Source organism: Musca vetustissima, unplaced genomic scaffold (genome assembly GCF_032173495.1).
Source record: "Musca vetustissima isolate MV318-11 ecotype Yass unplaced genomic scaffold, APGP_CSIRO_Mvet_v1 utg17149, whole genome shotgun sequence".
Classification (NCBI taxonomy): domain Eukaryota; kingdom Metazoa; phylum Arthropoda; class Insecta; order Diptera; family Muscidae; genus Musca; species Musca vetustissima.
The window spans coordinates 63,484-85,416 of record NW_026877415.1 but is presented as its reverse complement, the minus strand read 5'-3'; the positions used below and the strand labels follow the sequence as shown (position 1 = coordinate 85,416).

Here is a 21,933-nt window from a genome sequence, read left to right as displayed (position 1 = left end):
ATAACAAGCACAGGTTTGAAAAATGAATTCGTTATCAATGTAATGTAGAATCAAATTAGTAATTAAAGGTTAAAAACAAACATTTATTTTAAATTAACCAGAGCTCGGAACTCTACTATAAGTTTAGCTTTTATAAGGGCATATTACCTTTAATTACAGAAAGGTATATGGACGCTATGTGAAAATATACAAGTATATTCGGTTAGGATTAAGGCCACTGTTCTTGGAGTTGATCTTTGGTAGTTCATGTAGAGTATGAAAGTGATGTCTGCAATATTTTCCGAGTCCTAGATATGATTAGGATCTTCCGTCCTACATATCAAAGTTTTTTTTTTTTTTTGAATAAAGTCTATATACAATTTCCATCCATTTTAAATAATTTTTATCATAATTTAGATAAAATCTGTTTATTTTTTTATATTGGGACATTTGATTAACTAACAATTTAATTGAAATTGAAAGAAAAAAAAGTTGAGTATATATTTAAAATTTAGTTGTGTGTCTTCATGATGTATATTTTCTTGCTGTTTTTTTATTATATTACGGCTTTTGAGGTGATTTATTAACACAATAACGTTTTGTTGCCGGCCCGGTAATGTGGTTATATGTCTGGTCCAACATTTCCAAAAGTGTACGTTGTCTTGGCTTCGATATACCGGGCGATCCTTGTTTAGCTGTTGCTGCTGCTGGTGATTGTTTTTCTTGTTTGTTTTTACTTGGCGTCAAGGTTTCACAGGCTCTATCGGTGGCAGCCACTAGCATTTGATCGGTATCACTATCATCCGATATACTTAGATCGATAGCCGTTACCTTTGGCGGCGGTGTTATATTTGAGTTATTCTCAGCTTCGGAGGATGTCGAAGCGAATACATCCAGACTTTCCTCTAAGCTACGTTTTGCATTCAAGGACGTGCTTGGCTTTGGGGAAAGGGATTTACTAGGCGATAATGTTTTGGGTTCCTTGGTTTCAACCTTTGACATTGCTGTTGGAACATTATTCGGGGGGGTTTCGGTTGCATTGTTTGGTTTTTCCTGCTGACTACGCTGAAAACATACCATAGAGAGATATATAGAAAAGAAGGCGGGGAAAAGGAAACGAAAAATAATGTATTTTTTTAGAAAAAGAGAATAAATGAAAGTGATTTGTATGCAGTAAATTAGGAATCAAATGGCTAATGTTACGTTAATGAAAAAATGGAATTATGTGTATTTTTACTTTGTTCTCGCTTTAGGATCATAAAGTCCAATATTTAAAAACAGTTCCACCCTTTTAAAAATTATAATAGTTTGTTTGCTTGTTTTGTTTTTACATATCCTAATTATAATAAAATTCAAATTAATTTTAAAAAATAAATAAAAAAATGTATCTATTTTAATACCATATTTAAATCTTTGAGTTCATATTTCTTATAGACATATGTATTTATATGGACTAGATTACTATAAATATTATCATATAATAAAAAATATTCTGCAACTTGGTTGCTGGTTGGTCCCGCTAGTAGTAAATTATGCAAAATCATTTGTCATCAAATTCAATCAACGAAATGAAATAAACAACACAAACTGTTCTTCACCTGTGAAAATGTTAGGAAAACGTCAAGAAATCAATCTACCACCAACAAAACATTCCATACTTACAATCAAACATACATAACATCGTATTAGCTTACCTTTAATTTATCCAATTCACAGTATATAAATTTATACAATTCCGTTCCGGATAATTTACTGGCATAGAATTTTTTCAATACCGCCCATAGCTCCTTGACAAGAATATTATTTTCTATGAAATATGTATGCATCTTGTGAACTTGATCACGCAACTCTTCATTGCCAAAGGTAAAATATACTAATGGACGGCTAGTCACCGTACAGGCCATAAGTTGTAATAGGGCTTTAAGATTTGCATCACCACCAAATGCTCCACAACCCCAATTTCCAGACGCAACACCCGGTGCTGTGGTACTTAGAGGATGGAAAAATCCCACATAGGCTTTATTCAATTCGCGCAGCATTAACTCCTCGCGATATTGATGCGACGACTGATGAAAAAGTAGCGCATCAATGGCCACAATATGACACATGCGTCGCCTCGATGAGTCACGTGGTGTCATGTCCTCATGATTTCCATCCCATTGAAATGTGTTGGCATAGCCACTGTAATTGCTATAACGTTCACAGCCCACCATTACCAATGCTTCAGAGGGTCTCAGACATTCAGTAAAAAGTTTCGATACAATCAACTCTGGACAAATAACAAAACGTATTTCCTCCTGGACACATCCGCCGCCCAAAACACCACCACCCAGAAATTTATTGGCAAAGTCGACTTGCAACAAACCAACACCCTGGTCTTCTATCGTGCCAGCCGAATTGATGTGCAAGGGTGTCACACCCAATGGCTTGCCAGAGGCTGACCAATTTGGCAGTTCGCTTAGCGGTATAATACGCCGTTCAAATGTAACACATCCCGTAGGCACATTGGAGCGATCATTCTCTGTGGGACACACCCGACGAAAATAATGACAAATACATTTGATTTTCTCCAGTACTGCAGATCCAGACGATTGAAACAATCGATTAAAGTTAATATCTGGAAAGGTACTGTATTCGGATTTCTTCTTTAGCGTATTGCGACGTGGATATGTGCAGAGAAATGCATTTGCCAGTAGACATGATATTTGTTCCTGTGTCAATGTTATCGCATGACATTTCCCCTGTTTAAGCAAAGGTATTGGTGCCTGCACCAATTCCGGCAGTCGAAGCGCCAAGCGTATGACACGCGGCAGCAGATCCTCAAAGAAAACCTTTGACTCATCCTCATCCAATTCTTCTTCGAAGAGTTTGTGTAAAGCGCGAAATGTCCAATGTCCTTCGTATTTTGTATTGTACGACAATATGGCCGATTCCAAATCCCGCGAATTTTCAATGGGTCTTAACAATGCCTTCTCAATCATTTCCCAGCGATTCTCTATGGATGATGTGCCATCTTCGGCCACAACTGGATATTGTGATTTATTCGAACACGGCAGTCTTACATGGAAGGCATCCCACTTCGGGTGGCTTTTCAGAGGCCTTGGTGGCGTTTTGTCATCGTCCCGTATGGGAAAGTGGTGTAGCACCGTATGTATGTCAGACGGTTTAACCGGAGCCACATGTTCCAATTCGAATGGATCTAGATTTCTATAAATTTCATCCATACAACAGCCACGCCATGTTGTATCCTCATTTTGACCTGAAATTTATACCAGCTGTCAATTCTAGCGGCTTAGAGGAGAAAATCAATAATCATTTCTTACCATTATCGGTAATATGGCCCGTATCTTCTTCACCATCGCCCAACATTCGTCCACCACACTTGACCGTCGCCACCGTTATACGTCTGCAATTTAATGCAGAGGCAAGCAAAGTTTGTTGGAATTTAAGCAAAATGATGTATGTTTACTAATGGCTAAAGAATGTGTTCTCAAAATCAGAGCTCCGAAATGCTCGCTCGAATTCGAATAAAGAGTGAAACTCGCTCGAATTCGAGCGGGAGTACTCTTGCGAGTAGAAAAAGTAAATAGAGTATACTCTATTTTTCTCTGCCACTCAAATAAGAGCCCAAGTGCTTCGCTCGTTTTCGAGTGGGAGTGAAATACGCTCGAAATCGAGCAGATTACACTCTTGCCGAGTACTCTTTTATTTTTCTTTATGTTTTTGTTGTGATACCGTTGTTTTACTTGATGTTGTTTGTGTGCATTCTTTGTTTGTTTTGTGATGTTTGGTTTGCTGTACTGCTGGGAAAGCATGCATCAACAAGCTCGTTCTCTGCGTTCACTTTATGTAAGTCTGAAATAGTGACAGCAAGACGAACCAGCCTCCAAATTGAAACCCTCGACAATATTTTGATAATAAAATTAAATAATGAACCACTTATGCATTCATGGGTTTTCTTTCAAACCAGCGCTTTTAATATTTTTGGAGAATACTTTTCCATATTTTTAATGAATACCATTTTAAAAATTTGTATGGAGGTGTTTATGCTTTTAAAAAAATATTGAATTAATTAAATCACACGGTTGAATTCATTTTATAAATTGAAATAAAAAACATATAAAAATCTTATATTGTATAAGATTTTTATTTGTATTTCACATTTTCAGTAAACAAAATAATCGATCTCCACACAAAAGATCAACATCAAAAAATGTTTGCTACTACACACACACACACAAATAACCAAACAACCAAATTTATTTGTCCACTCGATTTCACTCATACTCTATTTCGAACATTTTGACTCACACTCTTTTTCTTCATCAAGGAGTACTCGCGAACACTCCCAAACAAAATAAAAGAGTGGAGAGTATACTCCCTAAAAAACTCGTACTCTTTTTTCCCACTCGGGAGTATTTTAGCGTTAAAATCGAGCAAATCGGAGCTCTGCTCAAAATAAACTCCTTTTGCCATCACCAACCAACAGAGTTACGCCGAAGAGTTTAGCTGCCAGCTGCAAAATAAATATGACCGACCTAATTGAAAATCGTACGTTTCGAACACTCCGAATTAGAGGAGACCAGAGGGAATTGCCGATGAAGACCAAAACGGAAAGTTTACGAATGAGTGTGAAGCATAAATTCGTGTCAATCGGCATGTTTAGAACGAGGGCAAAAAAGAAAGAACAAAAATGGTGGATGCATTTCGTTTCGTTCGTTCTCATTTGTTTTTGGCGTTGCCACATGATCAAATATTTGGACATTGCCATTGGTGTTTTCATGTTTATACGTGACTACTTGTTTAGACTAGTATTGAAATAAGATGACCATTCGTCCTCCTTTTTCGAGGACAATCATCTATTTTAACTAGCTGTCATCTATAAAAGAAATTTATGTCCTCTGTCTGTCATCTATTTTTATAATCTGTCATTTATATTTGCAAAACCTTGAGCAATAAATATTTTTAAATTAAAACAAATTAACGAATTTAAAAAAAATCAGTGAAATATTAAGAAAAGGAATTTTCGGTATTTTTAGGATTCGCTAAGGACCAAACATTTGGCACGTTCATAATTAACGACTTTTTATTTAATTTTGTACATGTATAAGTACATCAAAATGTACGTTTTATACACATACTATCATTTTTATTAAAAATATACATTTATTTTGTCATCTAATTTAATTTTCAGAATCTGGTCGCCTTAATTAAAATTATATAAAGTTGATTTGTCAGATGTTATTTGTTTACGTATACATACACATTTCACTGCTTCCGTGATTTCTGTGGACATTTTTCATATGATAGGAAATGCTACCCATTAGATCAAAAATGCATAAAAATATTTGTTGTTTTAAATTACGTACGTATACATTGTACCGGATTTATTAAATACAGTATATCTAAATTGTCAATTCCATTACATACATATCAAATAAATCCCCCGAAAATGTTCTATTGTAAACGCCGCTTAATATTAATTATCATGATGCAATAATAAACAAATCAAAACAAAAACATTTGTTTTTGTCTCAACCACCTGTCAAATTTTTCCTTACAACATTTCAAAAAGTTGGCAGCATTGCACATCGAATTGAAGTAGAAATTACGCACTTTGACAGTTAATCAAGACATCAGCTATTCTAAATTGACTACCTATTCATTGTGCCATGATTCATTATAAATTACAAAAATTCTTATTTTTTCATCAGCTCTCATATTTTTGGTAGGTAAGGTTTATAAATAAGTTTATAGAGGGAGACAAGCTGGATATCAGCTGCCCCCGAAGTTTCCTGTCAACATCCATTATTGTGAATTGATTTCCATTAAGAAAACGTAAACAAAGTCCTTATTTTTGACATTAGCCTTGAGATAAAACAGTTTACTTTAGCTAGCTGGGTGGCGTTATAATAGATCTTGAGGCAACAATTTTGAATTTTAACCTTTTCTTAGCATACTTTAACGAGAAGTTATTACCTTTTCGTCTGGAAGTAATTACTTTGTTAGTCCAAATTTAGATTAGGCGAGTTTACTTGCGGCAAGTCTTTGTTTGTAGGAGAGAGGGGTAAGGGGTATAGAAATGAAAAACAATTGCTCGTACCGACAATTTTCTGGCAATTCGTTTTGTGTATTTCGTATTTGTTGACATTTTATATATATTTAAATGTGAAAAAACAACAAATAAAAATATTTTTTGGAAACCGAATTGCCTTGTATAGACGCATGGTATAATAATAAAAGGTAACAGCAAGTGTTGTTGTACAAAAAACGATACAACAACCACATGGAAATTTGTTGTTGTAAGTTCTACTAGTGTCAACTCATTTGACAGAAAAATGTAAACAAACAAACAAATTATCATCAAATTATTTTTATTTTGAAAATGGAATATTTTCGAATTCTCAAAATAAAAATTGAAAAACATGAATGAAAATCTATCAAATTTATATTTCTATCGCTTCCACATCTTTCCTTTAATTGAGCCATTGCCATATATATGTGTAACACATATGACAATGCTGGAAATAGCGAGTAATTCCTTCAAGAAAGATTTGCTTCCTCAAACTTTCCCAGCAGGCAGATTGAATAAATTGAATACGGGAGCACATTTAATAAAGAACAATTTCAAATTGTATGCGTTCCCAATTTTCCTGTTGGGTGATTTTTAAAAACATAATTTGTCAAATTCATATTGACACTAGTATTACGTTGGGGATTTGCTGTTACCTTTTATAATTGTACCATGGTATAGACGCATGGAGCAAGTTCAAAAGAGAACGATAAAAATTGCCGCAAGTAAACTCGCCTAATATAAATCAGGACTTACTGACAACATTCAGCTTTCAAAATTTAAATTAAAAGTTCTTCCTTTGAAATGTACGCACAACACGTGTTCAGTGGCAATAATTTCCCAGCCTGAAGTTCCTAGCCTCTATAATCTACAAAAATAAGTTGTAACATCTGTAGATATAGCTTAAGAACAATGTATAAAATTTTATGGAATTTATTTTTGAAACAATTTGAAACTGATAGATGAATTCCAAATTAAAAAGGGTTTCTATTACCAATTTCTCAAATGAGAATACCTTCTGTAATTATGCCATGGAAATTATATAATATTTTGTTGTCAGCTGTTTTTGTTTACGTACCTGGTTTCATAAGTTGCAGAAATGCGCTAAAGTGTTGACGGCTTGGATTTTGTACCTCAATTTTAAATGCATATTAAAACTTTTTGCCAGATTAACCTACTTTATGAGAATTTATTTGACATGGGTGCAATGGAGCTGACAATTTAACGAAATACAGTGCAATGTAAACTTACAATTTAGCTAAGGTTCTAAAGAGCTAAGCGAAATGGTCGTCGTAATGTAACGAGTGTCAGATTTTGTTAACCCACCTAAAACGCGTTATTCACCAAACATATGATTGTAAACAGTTTGGTTTACTCACAGCCTTCGCAACACCATTCCACGTTTTTTCCTTTATTATTTCATTGCGGTGGGATGTCATTCTTTTATTCTAAAGGCAACGATATTTTTCCACGCAATTTATTAATTGTTCTTCGAACATAGCGAGTTATTTTTCTTTTTTAATTTCTTATTTGAGTTTTTTTCCTGTAGGTTCGTTTAGACTACAACTTGAATCGTGATAATATTCATTATCCCGATTTAATTGCTAAATCGTGCTGAATAAAATTCACTTATTATCTCAATTTGCCCGAAATCCTGTACTGAATCGAGATAATTTCAAATACAACCCTGCTTTTGCATCAAAAAATAAAGGTTTCTCCCTAAAGTATGCTTTAAAATTAGTCAATATTCAAAATAAAAATAACTGCCGAAAAAAATGTGTCAGCTGCTGAAAAAATAATTGTTTTTTTGCATTTATAATAAATATTGCTATAAATAAAAAACAAATGTTTGTTAGCATTTCTGAACTAATAGAGAGCAATTCCTAACAAAATTATGAAAATAATGATTAACCATTTGTCTCAGAGATTATGACAGCAGTGAAATGTGTATTTATACGTAAACAAATAACAGCTGACAAAACCACTTCATTGCATTTTAATACTAGTCTAGATTTCGTTCCTCGATTTAAAATCCAGTCGATTTAAACGGCACACTCTAAAGGCGCCATGAGTTTTTCTTTTTTTAAATATTGCCCGAATAATTGCAGAATACAATTGCCGCCATTTTTTGTCACAGAAATATTAACATACAAATGTCAAAAATTAAACGAGCGCCATGACGCCGAAAGTTTAAATGTTGTTAACTTTGACGCAAGTCCTTACGCGCTATTGAGTGCACCCAAGGTGTATTTAATAAGGTGTATGCATCGGATACAACAACAAATATTTTACAAAAACAACATTGTTATTATAGAAATTAAATTGTCATGTTGACAATAAGTTTTTGACAAAAATAAACAAAAACAATTATTAATTTATTTTTGTCAAGAACTATTCTTTGAGGAACAATTAATGAATTTGTGTATTCTTGAGTTATTGGCGGTTTTAGGCCAGTGAAAAATAATGTTTAAGACCTGGTCGCGATTAATTTTAAGTTTCCCACATGTAGCCCATGGCTCCTTGTGATGTTGGTTATATTGTGGATTACAATCTATTTTTTTCTATGGAGTGGCTTCAAATCTTGCCTTCTTAAAGAAAATTGAAGGACATAATCCCCGCCAAAGACTAAATCTTGGAAATTGTGTTGACCGTATAAAATCTTTCCATAGGCGTATTTAACCTCCGCCGAGAATTGTGACAAGCACCAAGGGGCCCATTTCAATATAGGCTAACATAATCTCCTAGATTTTATGAGTAGCTAGGATTTCTAGACAGATTCCAACACATAGGATAAAAAAATGTGGAACATTTTGCGAACGGGGTTATAACTGAGCCTAGGTTTTCTTTCCGTCCCCTTCTATGAATGTAGTTTTCTTGAATTTTTATTATTAAAAAAACCTAAATTTAAAGGCCATTTTTGAAATCGAAATGTAATATTGAAAATGTTTTTGACAATTTACTTTACAAACAATAAAGAAAAAAGTTTGAAACCATATGATTGTCACTTACACCTTATTAACACTAGATTGCCGAAGGCAGTCATTTTGACCGTTTTTCAATTTCAAGTACAAAAACAATTGGGTATATTATGACCCAGCTTTTTAAAATTTGGTGACTTTTTGTACCACTTAGAACTACGTTTATTAATCATAGTAGCTGCTTGCTCCCCTCTCTCATTCCCCGTATTCACAATGGCCTAAAAGCGGTCATTTTGACCTTTTGTAAAATATTAAATAATCAAACTACTTTTATTATTGTATAAAGTAAATTTCTTATAACAACATCGAAACCCGTTTGCTAAAAACACAAACGAACATTTTAGAAACCGAAAACAAATAATAACAACGTTTTGTATGATTGTAAATAATGTAAAAAATATTAAAAAATTAGTTTAAAAAATTTTCTTTACACAATAAAAATTCTTTCAGAATGAGGTCATTTTGACCGATTTTAGGCAATATAGGTATATACAAAATTCCCGTCTTTCTAGTGTTAAATACACCTTGAGTGCACCCAAAACGAAGTTCATATTGTTTAACTTTTGAGGCGTTAACGCATAACATGAAAAAACGCTCAACTGAAGCATTCTGATCGTGGCACAATGAATAGGTAGTCCATTTAGCGCAGCTGATGTCTTGATTAACTGTCAAAGTGGGTAATTTCTACTTGAATTCGATGTGCAGTGTTGCCAACCGTTTGAAATATTATATGGAAAAATTTGACAGATAATCGAGACATGAACAAAGGTTTTTGTTTTGATACATCACCTTATTATTGCATCATGATTCTGATTTTCCCTTAAATCAATTGTATTATAGTACGTTTGCATTGTACTGACAAATAAATCTTTATAAAGTAGGTTAACTCGGAAAAAAGTTCTAATGTAAAAGCAGTTTTAAATGATATTATTTCGATTTATGTTTTCACTACTCTATGTTGTTTTTGCTATATACCTACCATATATAAACGCCGTCTAACCCAAAAAATGAAACGCACATTTTATGAATATTTGTTTGAAAGTATTTTTTTGTTTATTTTTGTCGTGTGGTAATTTTTGTTTGTTTGTTTCGATTTTAACATTCAATTAAAATGACAATATGGTATTTTTTACAACAGTAATTAATGTTAGTCTTTATTTATATTTATATTATAATAATATAAACAAATAAAAAAAAACTCAATAATAATAATTAATACATTATACTGAAATTGTTCACACTTGTATTTTTTGTTTGTTTTATAATTTTAAATCAATTTTCTGATTTTATATATAATTAATATTGACTTTGAGGAATTATGGTTACTGTATGTCATATATATTTCATATTCTTTATTAACCGTGTGTGTCGAAAATAAATAAAAAACTATTAGTTATGTATATTTTCTTTTAATTGTTTTAATAAAAATTGGAACGGAACAATTGAACTTTAGTTGGTTTTTTTAGTGGCTATTTTTTGTTAGTTTTAAGTTTAACTTCTTTCGGTTTCTCGTAAAGAGAGTTTCATTTAATAATGGCAGGCTTTGCATTTCATAGTTTTGTATTTATTTTTTTTAATTTGTTTTTCAAATAAATATATATAATAAAATGGAATTGAAATCAAATTATTAAATACAAAAGTAATTTTCTTTAAATACTTTTTTGCTATATTACAGTGCAGCAAATGATTTAAAATTTGGGTAGTACTTATTTGACATTCATCCGAAAAATATTTTTTGGAATATTTCACATTCTGTATGTATTGAATTATTTGCTGCACTGAATAATAGTAAAAATGTAGTTTTTTGTAATTTACGTAAGATTTTGTGCTAATTTAGTGAATGTTATTTTTTTAGGTTTTTTTTTCGATAAAATATGTTTTTAAATGTTAATATTAAAGTTGTGTTTTTTTCTTTTGGTTTTCTTGAATAAAAAGACACGAAAGTGAAAGAGGTTGTTGATTTGGTTTTTTCCAAAATGTATTTTGCCATAATTTTGTTTCACTTATAATTTAATTGTGTTTTATTTTTCGATTTGTAAGGTTTTCTTAAATATTAAAAACACACCGAGAAAATTTCTTTAAAAATGTTTATTTTATATTTTATTAATTTTTTTGGGTTTTGTTCCTTTTTTTCTTCCTAAATGAATTTAAAAAAAATTGTCTTGTTTTTGAGTCTAAACCTTTAATTTTGTTTGTTTCTTGCTTAAATTGTAAATTTCGATTTTTTCTTTAATTTAAAACACCGAAAGCTTAAATTTAGATTTTGTTTCCTTAACATGTTTTTTTTCTTAACATTTTATTCCCAATACAGAAAGAGATAGATAAGATCATGAGAGAGAAATACCGAAAATTTTGAGAGTGTTATTTACCTAAATGTGTTTTGTTTTTGTTCATGTTATTTTTACAAATATATATAATTTTGATTTTTTTTATTAGTTTATTAATACATTTTCTCAGCACATTGTTGTTTTTTCTTTATTTCTGTTATATATTTTCTTTTTAATATTGTGTATATAAACCCAGTATAAAGGAAATATTTATAATTGTATTTATTTTTCTGTTTGTTTTTTTTTTATTTCACTTAGATATTTTGTAAAATAAACCAAAAAGTAAGTGTAATATATTTCAAAAAAAGAAATTTTACTTTATCACATTTGCATTACGTCTTTGTTCTTAGCACCTGATAAACCTCAACTCAAATCATTTTCAAATAAATGGTCCTTCGCCTTAATTGGAAAATGTTTTTGAATTTAGGTTATTGTAAAAGTTTTGTTAAACAAACACTTTTACATACATCATCATCATCATCACCATCTTCTTCTTCGTATTTTTCAATCTTAAACCCTCTACTCTAGTCACTTCCACGTTTCTTTGCTTTCTTGTTCTAGTGTAAACATTTTATCTATTACTTATATTTATAAAACCGTTTTTCGTTTTGCTTACATTTCTAACTTCACCTGTATCATCATCGCCATCCATCCTTTTCAAACTCAAATTGTTATCACATTTATAAATCATATTTTTTCCATAGTTTTTAGTCCTTACTTTGCTAATTCTGTTCATGTTTTCTGTTTTTTCCTTTATAGATAACTTTTCATTGTTCCTACTCTTCAGATCTAGAAAACGGCATTCCATTACCGATTTACAATTGCCATTTCATACCTACGTTTTTGTCTCACTCACTCGTTATTTTGTGTATAAAGTAAAATTGTTGTTTTCTTTGGTATTATTTTTATATCTAAATAAAATTTTAGAAACATAATATTGGGAAAATAATTGGTTTTGTTATTTCAGAAAAAAATAAACCAAATTTTTTATTTGTATACACTTCAACCATACGTATCTAAACATACCATTGTGTGAACACACCATAATACAAATACAACCCTGCTTTTACATCAAAAATAATGATTTCTCTTAAAAGAATGCCACAAAATACATTGTAATTCCAAATAGTTGCATACCAAAAATATAACAGCTGATGTAGAATTGAGAATTTTCTTTGAAATTTATAATAAATACTGCTATAATTTAAAACAAAACATATTTTTATGCATTTTAATCTATAGGGGAGCAACTCCTATCATAATTATGAAAATATTGACTGATAAATTGCCACAGAAATTATGTAACCAGTGAAATGTGTATGTATACGTAAACAAATAACAGCTGACAAATCAACATTATATCATTTTAATGCTAGTCTAAACAGCTCATTATAAGTCGAGTCGATTTAGGAGGAATAGTCTAAACGCACATATGATGTTTCTTTTTTAATTTTTTAATAATTTTATACCACGATTTAGAATTTGTGGTCTAAGCCCGTCTCCAGTCTAAAAAAATACATTAATATGCACGATTTTAAATTGGCTGCACTCAATAACGCACACTGACTCCAGTTTAATTTTTGACATTTGTATTTTGACATTTCGGTGTACAAAACCATGGTGGCAATTTAACACTGCAATTATTCGGGCAATATTAAAAAAACTCAGGCAAAAAATTTAAATAACAAAATAAAAAAGAAAAAAACTCGCGATGTTCGAAGAACAATTAATAAACAGCGTGGAGCAATACCCGATCCTTTACGATAAAAGAATGAAATCCGATCGCAATGAAATAATAAAGGAAAAGCCGTGGGATGATGTCGCAAAGGTTGTGGGTAAACCAAACAATTGACAATCATATGTTTGGTGAATAACACGCTTTGTGTGGTTTAGCAAAATCTAACGCTCGTTACATTACGACACGTAACATAACACATCGCGTAACGCGGTCGTAACAAATCTTTAGCATAAATGCGTCTTATCTGTTTAAATATACCTTTGATCACGATCTAAATGACAATCAGCTGATGTTTGGTTGTAAACATACGAAATTATTCTTTTGCGCAAACAATAATAATACAGTAGATATCGGATTTCTTATATGCGTATGTACTCTTATAAGAAGCAACTTTCTTATATCTGATAATTCCATATAAGAAACTCAAAAAACGCATATAAGAAAGAAATCTCTGACTTTTTTGAGTTTCTTATATACGATATCTACTGTATTTGAAGTGTTCCGGCAATCTTGTGATCGTTTGGAAACATCCCTTCTATACACAATAACTCTATTAATCATTTTTATTTTGCTTCTTTCGCTTTTGCATTTTAATGTAAAAACAAATCATGAAAAAACCCCTGTTTCGTGAATTAAAAGCTAGATGGCGCTGTTTGCATTATATTGCTAAAAAATGGGGATATCGCGGGTATTAATCATTCAACATAATGCTCCGGACTTTGGTTCCTGTATAACTTCCCAAATACCTCAAAAAACCTGTTTAAAACCCAGATCTAAATTGAGAATTTGCTGTCAATTTTGAAGAAAAAGTTGAAACATTAAGCATCAGAAACGTGAGAGACCTGATAATACATTTGAAACACTCGTGCTCAAAATAGTACGATAGCGGTGATGGCTAAACAAGTATTCTCTTTTCGTCAGTTATCTCTCACTTACGCTCTGTTCAAAACTGCTTTTAATACCGAATGAGATCAAATATCACCCAAGTTAACCTCGAAACTAGTCGAATCCATGGCTAGGCGTTTAAGTGCGATCATAAAACAAAAGGTATATCCATTATGCAATTATAAGGTGATGTATCGAAACAAAAAAAAAACTTTTGTTTTTGTCTCGACTATCTGTCAAAATTTTCCTTATAACATTTCACATGGTTGGCAACATTGCACATCGACTTCAAGTAGAAATTACAGTATTTCTCAAACTTTAAACGAGTTTTTCTCTAAACATTTTTTTGCGAATGGCGGGCACGATAACTCAAAAACTAATAATCCAATCGGTTCCAAATTTTGCAACGTATCTCTGGGAGTGTATATCTCTCGTATGAACTAGGATAAAGCCAATCGGCGAAGATCTTCCTTATTTTTTAACTTGGTTTTTGGTAAAAAATCGGCGATTTTCCAAAAATATTTTTTCAAAGGTCCACCATTTTGTTAATTTTAGAGCGAAGTCTATAATCCTAGTTCATACGAAAGCCACACATGTACTCTTTCTAACACCGTTGGAATTTTCGGATTCCGATGTTCCAGTGAGCAGTTATCATGCCCGCCATCAAAAATAAGGACTTTTTTAATTACAAAAAACAACAACAAAACAATAACAAAACATTTTTGTAAATTATTTTTCTTCTCTTTTAAATCTTCAATTATATATGTGCAAAGTTACAAAACTTAACAAACATTGGTATTGATTTACCAGCCCATTGAAAATCTTCAAAAATCAAAATCGAGAATGGGTGGGGTTCCCTTAAACGAAAAATACTGTACCCACTTTGACAGTTAATCGAGACATCAGCTGCGCTAAATGGACTACCTATTTATTGTGTCATGGTTCCGACCATATGTAATTTTTTTTCTAGTAATATTTCACATGGTTGGCAACATTGCACATCGAATTCAAGTACAAGGCATGATGCAATAATAAGGTGATGTAACAAAACAAAAACATTTTTTGTCTCGATTATCTGTCAAATTTTTCCTTATAATATTTAAAAAAATTGGCAGCATTGCACATCGAATTCAAGAAAAATTAACCAATTTGACAGTTAATCAAGACATCAGCTGCTCTAAATGGACTACCTATTCATTGTGCCATGGTACAATGTACATTTAATAAGGTTGCCGCATCGGCACAGTTGTTTGTGCGAACCAAAAAATTAAAAAAAAAAAAACAAAATTATAAATGAAAATCTTCGAATTTAGAAGAGCTTGGCAATACTTTTATTAACATTTTTACAAGAATTTGTGTAAAAAAATGTTTTGGCAAAATATTTTTGACATATCAGAATAAAACAGCCGATGTTTTTTTGTAGAAATTCGCCTATGCGTTTACCTTACTGAATATACCATGTTCAAGTAGAAACTACGCACTTTGACAGTTAATCGAATAATCAGCTGCGCTAAATGGACTACCTATTTATTGTACCACGAGGTATGAATTTTGCATACTGTAGTTGCATGTGAAACCAGCTCTACTTGATGCCATGTTTCCACGATATGTTGAAAAACATATTTCTTTGCACAGCTATGATGAAGTGTATACAAATGCAGTGACATATAACGCATGACGTTCTATTTAGGTGTGTGTGTGTGTGGGGGCGTGTATTGTATGTTTCGATTTTATTTTAAATACGTTTTAGTTTGCAAAAAATCAGTCTCTATTGCATTTGTTGTTGTAGTTTTATGTTGTTGCTACATAAAATGTTGTTTATTTTCGTTATTGCTATTGTTGTTCTTGTTGTTGTGTGGCGTTTTTTTTTAAGTTTTGTTTATCGAAGTAGTAGTTGTTGCAGTATTTTCCTTAGTACAATTGGCTTGCAGTTTATTTTGTATGGTTAAAAATGATTTTTTCAACTGTATTGTTTTGTTATTGAGTTCTTTTCTTATTTTTTATGTAATTTGCATTTTATATAATTTACGTTTCGTCATTTTTTATTTATCTTGTTTGTTTTTTTGTTTAAAAACTATTGTATGTGCCTTAGAAAAAATATCACATTCTTACTTCGTTCGATCGAGAGACTTTTTTGTTGTTGTTTTGTTTTTGTGTTATTCTTAATTTGTTTTATATACAAAATTTATTTTTTGCTAAAATATTTATTATTTGATTTCTGTATATATAATAGATTTTGTATATACGTTTTGTTGTTGTTGTTTTCTTTTTTTTATAATAATTCATTTAAAAATATATCAATTATCATTTGTTGAGGTCATTACGAAAATTATTGCTAAGAAGTGTATGTTGTTGTGGTTGTTGTTTTTGGGCGTATAAGTAAGAGTATAAATTGTTATGGTATGTAGGCTGTTTGTGTTGCTAGTTTTTTTTTTTTTTTGCAAAATTTAAATATAACATAGGGATTGAAAAGTTTACATATATATTCCGGAAATATGAATTCAATAATTTACCGATTAGCATATCCGGATATAAATAAGAATACATCACTTTTCAACCTTTACGCTTTGGCCCAATTGTATTGTAAGTCATTTACAGTGTCTTATTTATAAAACATATTAATTTTGTATTTATATATTTAATTTTTGTTATAATTAAATCTATTCTATAAATATTGTAGACATTTATATAAAAATTTATTTTGCATTTTTTATTTAATATTTCTAGTTTAAAAGTTTGTTATTTATTCTTCTTTTGATTTTTTTTATTTTTACTTAAGAAAGTGACAGTTATACAAAGAGAGAGATAGAGTACTGTGGGTTTTAGTTGTTGGAGAAAAAAGTTTTTTTTAAGTTTTTGTTTAAAAATATTGCTTACAACATCAACAGTAAAATATTTTTTTTAGATTTTTTTGTTTTTTTTTTTATATTTTAATATCCAAAAAGACATCTAACACCAAAAAATAGATTTTATAAAATTGTTCTTTTTGTCATATTTTATATAAGTATATATATGTATATGTGTGTATAATGTAGGTATATAAATTGTATTTTGTAATAATTTTTTTACATGAGATAGTTTGCTTTACTTTGTTTGTTAACAAGATTTGTTGGAATTTTAAATTAGAAAAGAAATATTATAAATTAAAACAAATTAGTCTAACCGAAAAAAAGAAATAATTTATCATGTGAAGCAAATTCATAAGTTTTTTATTGCAGCAATTATTGAAACATCAGTCAAATTATCGCATGTGATGACCCCTTATTTTAATCACGTTTCCACCAGATATAAAATATTTAAACCTTACAAATGTAATAATGTAATGTAACAGCCATGACACAATAAATAGGTAGTCCAATTAGCTCAGCTGACCAAGGCCTATAAATAAGGTCTTCCCGGGAGATCAGCTGTTTCTGAAGTTTAATGTCAAAATTAATTATTGTGAATTGACACCCATTATGAAAACATAAACGAAGTTCAAATTCTTGACATTCTCCTTGAGAAAAGATAGCTGACTTTCGCTTGCTAGGTGACCTTGATAATAGATCTTGCAGCTGACTATACGATTGACTGTCAAAGTGCTTAGTTTCTATTTGAATACGATGACCAATGTTGCCAACCATGAGAAATATTATTAGATAAAATTTGACAGTCGGTCCACATGCAAATTTGTTGTTTAAGTAATACTAGTGCCAAAACATAATATACAAATTATTAAAAAATATATATTTTCGATTCCTCAAAATAAATTTGAAAAACATGAATGAAATTCTATTTATAAATTTATATTTCTATCACTTCCACACCCTTTCTTTAATTAGGCCATTGTCAGTTACATGAAAATTCTGGAAATTGAGAATTATTCTATGAAGAAAAATGCTTCTGCTTAAAACTTTCCCAGCAGGGAGATTGAGTAAATTGAATACGGCAGGATATTTAATAAAGAAAACTTTCGAATTTTATGCTACATAATTTTCCTGTTGGATCAATTTTATAAACATAATTTGTCATATTTATATTGTCACGAGTATGTCGTTGGAATCAAATCAGCTGGGTTTTGTAATTGCACCATGATGCTGATAATACGTTTCTGGCCTCCTAAAGGCCTGTTTAGACTATAATTTATAACGTGATAACTCTCATTTGAATTTTTGTCGAAATATTTAGCAAGGAACTTTGATGTTAAAGTAGAAAATTTACCAACAAAAATTTCCTTTGGTATGCCACTGTATATGTCAACAATCATCAGCTGACTGGCATTTACATCATTACGTAGTATGTGTAATGTAAATTTACTTTAAGCCATCACATATAAAACAATTGTTCAACTTCTAAAAATCTTTAGCAATTGGGTCTACAAATTTTACTTTTACTTCACAGCTAATTACTGTGGAGATTTACTCGAAGAAATTTTGTATGGTAAGTGCTATGTATACTTTAACAGTATTTAAATCACGTAATTTAAATTGTCAATATCATTACTCCATATTTACATATAACGTGTTTTACGTAAGTACATCTTTATATGATATATTTCAAATGACAATTTCATAACGTATATGTCACCTTAATCATGTTTACAAATCCAGTGGCTTATATTTGACATATACCCTACGAAATTGACATTTTAAATCGAGTGGATTTCCTAAATCTAAACACACTTTAAATCGAGGAACCAAATCTTAAAGTTTAGATTTACGAAATCCAATCGATCTCAACTGTCAATTCCATAGCGTATACGTCAAACATAATCCATTGGATTTGACGATCGAGTAGATTCCCTAGTCTAAACGTGCTCTAATCTTTATAGACTGTTATCAACATTATATAAAGTTTTCGGTCAGCTGTTATTTGCAAATGTACAAATAGAATGTTCATTAGTACTTTTAGGTTTAGTGAAGCATTGCTTTGTGCAAAAACAGGGTTACATTTGAAATTTGCTCGATTCTGCATACGATTTCGAGCATATCGAGATAATGAATCAATGTTGCAAAATGGGTGCTTTATGAATTTACTTCTTTCTACTAAAAGACATTTTTGTATGAAGTAATGAAACCATAATTCATTTCATAAAAAATAATAAAAATTCAAATACAAAAAAAAAATATTTTTTTTGTTTCCAATATTGTAAAATATACTAATTTATGAAACCTTTTTTTAAATTGTCATTTATTTAAAAATTGTCCTTTGAGAAAAATTTATGGATTTCCTTTTTGTTATATTGCAGTTGCTTATTTTTTGTTGTTTTGTAAGATTTCTAAGACATCGAGATTTGTTAGTTATAAAAAAGTTGCGGTTTTTTTTTTTGTTTTTTACTTTTGATTATAAGTAGACACCGAAAAACAGACATTTATCGTTTTATTTTTGTTTCTTACTTTTTTTTTGTTTAGATTCTAATATTTTCTTATTTTTACATCTATGATTTTTTTAACTCTTAAAAATGCATTGCAAATATTTTCAATATTTTGAATGCAAAAAAATGTTCGTTGTAGTTTTATTTTAGTACGAGTTTATATTACTACAATTTGTTGTTTTTTTATTTACTTTGTTCTTTTTATATTTATAAAAATATAGTATTTTTTAAATATATATTTAATCTTTTAATGTGTGACATAATGTAGTTTGTTTTTCTTTGCTAAATAAAAGTCTTAAATCCCTCCAATTGTTTAATGAAAATGATCCATGATTGATTTTTTGTTGATTGTGTGTATGTGTGTTTTTTTTTTTTTTTATAAGTATGTGCTTTTAAAGAATGTTTTTTTAAAATTTGTTTTCTACAATTTCCAATGATTTTTTTCTTATATAATTTTGTTCAAAATGTACAATATAATTTCTCTAATTTTTTTTTACAATTTCAAATTGGTTTTATAATTTGAAGAATTTGGACACCAATTACATGTTCCAATTTTTTAATTTTAAATGAAATATTGCTTGATTTACTTACTGTGTCATCGTGTCGCCGTGTAGTTTTGTTGCACACAAGAAAAAAATTAAATGTGTGTCACCCAGTAATGTCGTAGATAAAGCCTTCTGGCCACATTATAAACTGAAGGCGTGAAGGCATTGACAGTTAATCGAGACATCAGATGTGCTAAATGGACCACCTATTTATTCTGCCATGTTTTCATCCACAATAATTAAATTCGTTTACGTGTTGGATTTGAAACGAGTGGATTTAATTTGGCAGGTAAATCGAGGTAAATTCAACTCTGGCATGTTAGAATATGTTATTGAGCTCCAATTGTAAGATAAGAAAGCCGAAAATTTTTAATAGTGTCAAAACTAGTTTATAATAACTAAAATAACTCTAATCACCTCCATTATTCTCATTTCAACTGATGCTTTTTCTTTGTGTTATTACTGACATTCCAAAATCACAAGCAGTGTTGCATTTCAAGCCGGTCGATTATCAACAATATCGTGTCTTTGCTGATTGGTTTCATGAAATGCATAAAAATGATCCGAAATTCGATCAAAAATCATTGTGAATGGTATCGCTTAAATCGACTAATAGACTTTTTGTATTGAAAAGTCGACCTTTGATCTTTGAGAAAATTGCAAAGTCGATCTTTCAAGATCGACTTTCGATTTTCTTCATAATGCCGGAATTGCAAAAGGTTACACATTCCAGAACATTATTTCATCTTTTGACAACAATTCTTATAAAAAAATAAATGCGCGTTTAGACTATACTTTTTATAGTGAATGAATTCACCGCCATTTACCATACAATATAAAATTCATTATCACAATTTGTTCGAAATCGTATGCTAAATTGAGTTAATTCAAATACAACCCTGCTTTTGTATCAAAGAGAATCACTTCTCCTAAATGTATGCTTTAAAATGCGTTAAAATTCAAAATATATCAGCTGCTGAAAATGGATTTTTTTAATTAATAATGAATATTATTACAACTTTCAACAACCTAATGAAGTGCAGAAGTTATGATACCAGTAAAATGTGTTCTTGTATACATAAACAAATAACAGCTGATGAATCAACGTTATATCATGTTAATACTATTCGAAACGTCTAGGATTTGGTAGATCTATTTAGAGGTCATAGTCTAAACGCTCCATTATTACAAACTGACAGTCCGAATAAGTATCCTTCCCATCGCATATAAAGTGATATACAGCGTGCTGTGTGAATGACTGAAGCCAATGGTCAGTGAAATTATTGGACCATACCAATGCGGCTTCAGGCATGGTTTATCCACCATTGACCAGATTTTCACTCTGCGCCAAATCCTGGGAAAATCCCAAGAAAAATACATCGACACATTCCACCTATTCGAAAGCCCTATCCGTTCAGAGGTGCTTAAAGCCATGCCTGCGCTTGGCACTCCTGCAAAATTTATACGTCTATGCAGGATAACTTTAACTGGTACAAGGTCAGCAGTAAAAGTCGGAAAGGACCTCTTGGAACCTTTCAACACCGAACGAGGATTCAGGCAAGGCGACAGTTTATAGTATTACCTGTTCAACATCCTGCTGGAAAAGGTCATACGAGATGCAAACATATGTTACTCGCCTACGCTGACGACATCGACATAATGGGTCGAACATTACTAGCGGTAACAGACAGGCTGACTTCCAAAATGTTAATTGCTTTGCATTCGAACAAAGCATCATGTTTCATAATGCAACATTACCAAATATTTACATTGCATTCTATTTCAAAATGTCGCTGACACGTATTTGCAACGCAGTTAAAAAGGAATCGGGCATCGGTTTTATTGTTGATGCATTATTTGTTTATGAGCACAAAATGAAATATCCAAAGAAAAAAGTTAATGACAGATTCACAAAAGTAATTTTAGTAAAATATTAATATGCGTAACAAATAAATGTATATTTGTTTATTTCATAAAACAGCTGATTTGTTAGTGATACATTGCATCACATTCATTTTATATTGTAAATGTTTGCAAAATTCCTAGTTGCGATGT

At 30.8% G+C, this 21,933-nt stretch overlaps 1 protein-coding gene across 1 annotated transcript; it reads right to left on the bottom strand.

Moving 5' to 3' along the window:
- Window positions 1-540: 540 nt before the first annotated feature.
- LOC133322001 (poly(ADP-ribose) glycohydrolase) lies at window positions 541-19,932 on the bottom strand. Its single transcript, XM_061531069.1, has 4 exons — window positions 19,925-19,932; window positions 3,303-3,385; window positions 1,674-3,238; window positions 541-1,044 (listed from the first exon to the last, which is right to left on the bottom strand). Exons 1-4 carry the CDS (start codon window positions 19,930-19,932, stop codon window positions 541-543), a joined length of 2,160 nt encoding a protein of 719 aa, XP_061387053.1.
- Window positions 19,933-21,933: the final 2,001 nt, after the last annotated feature.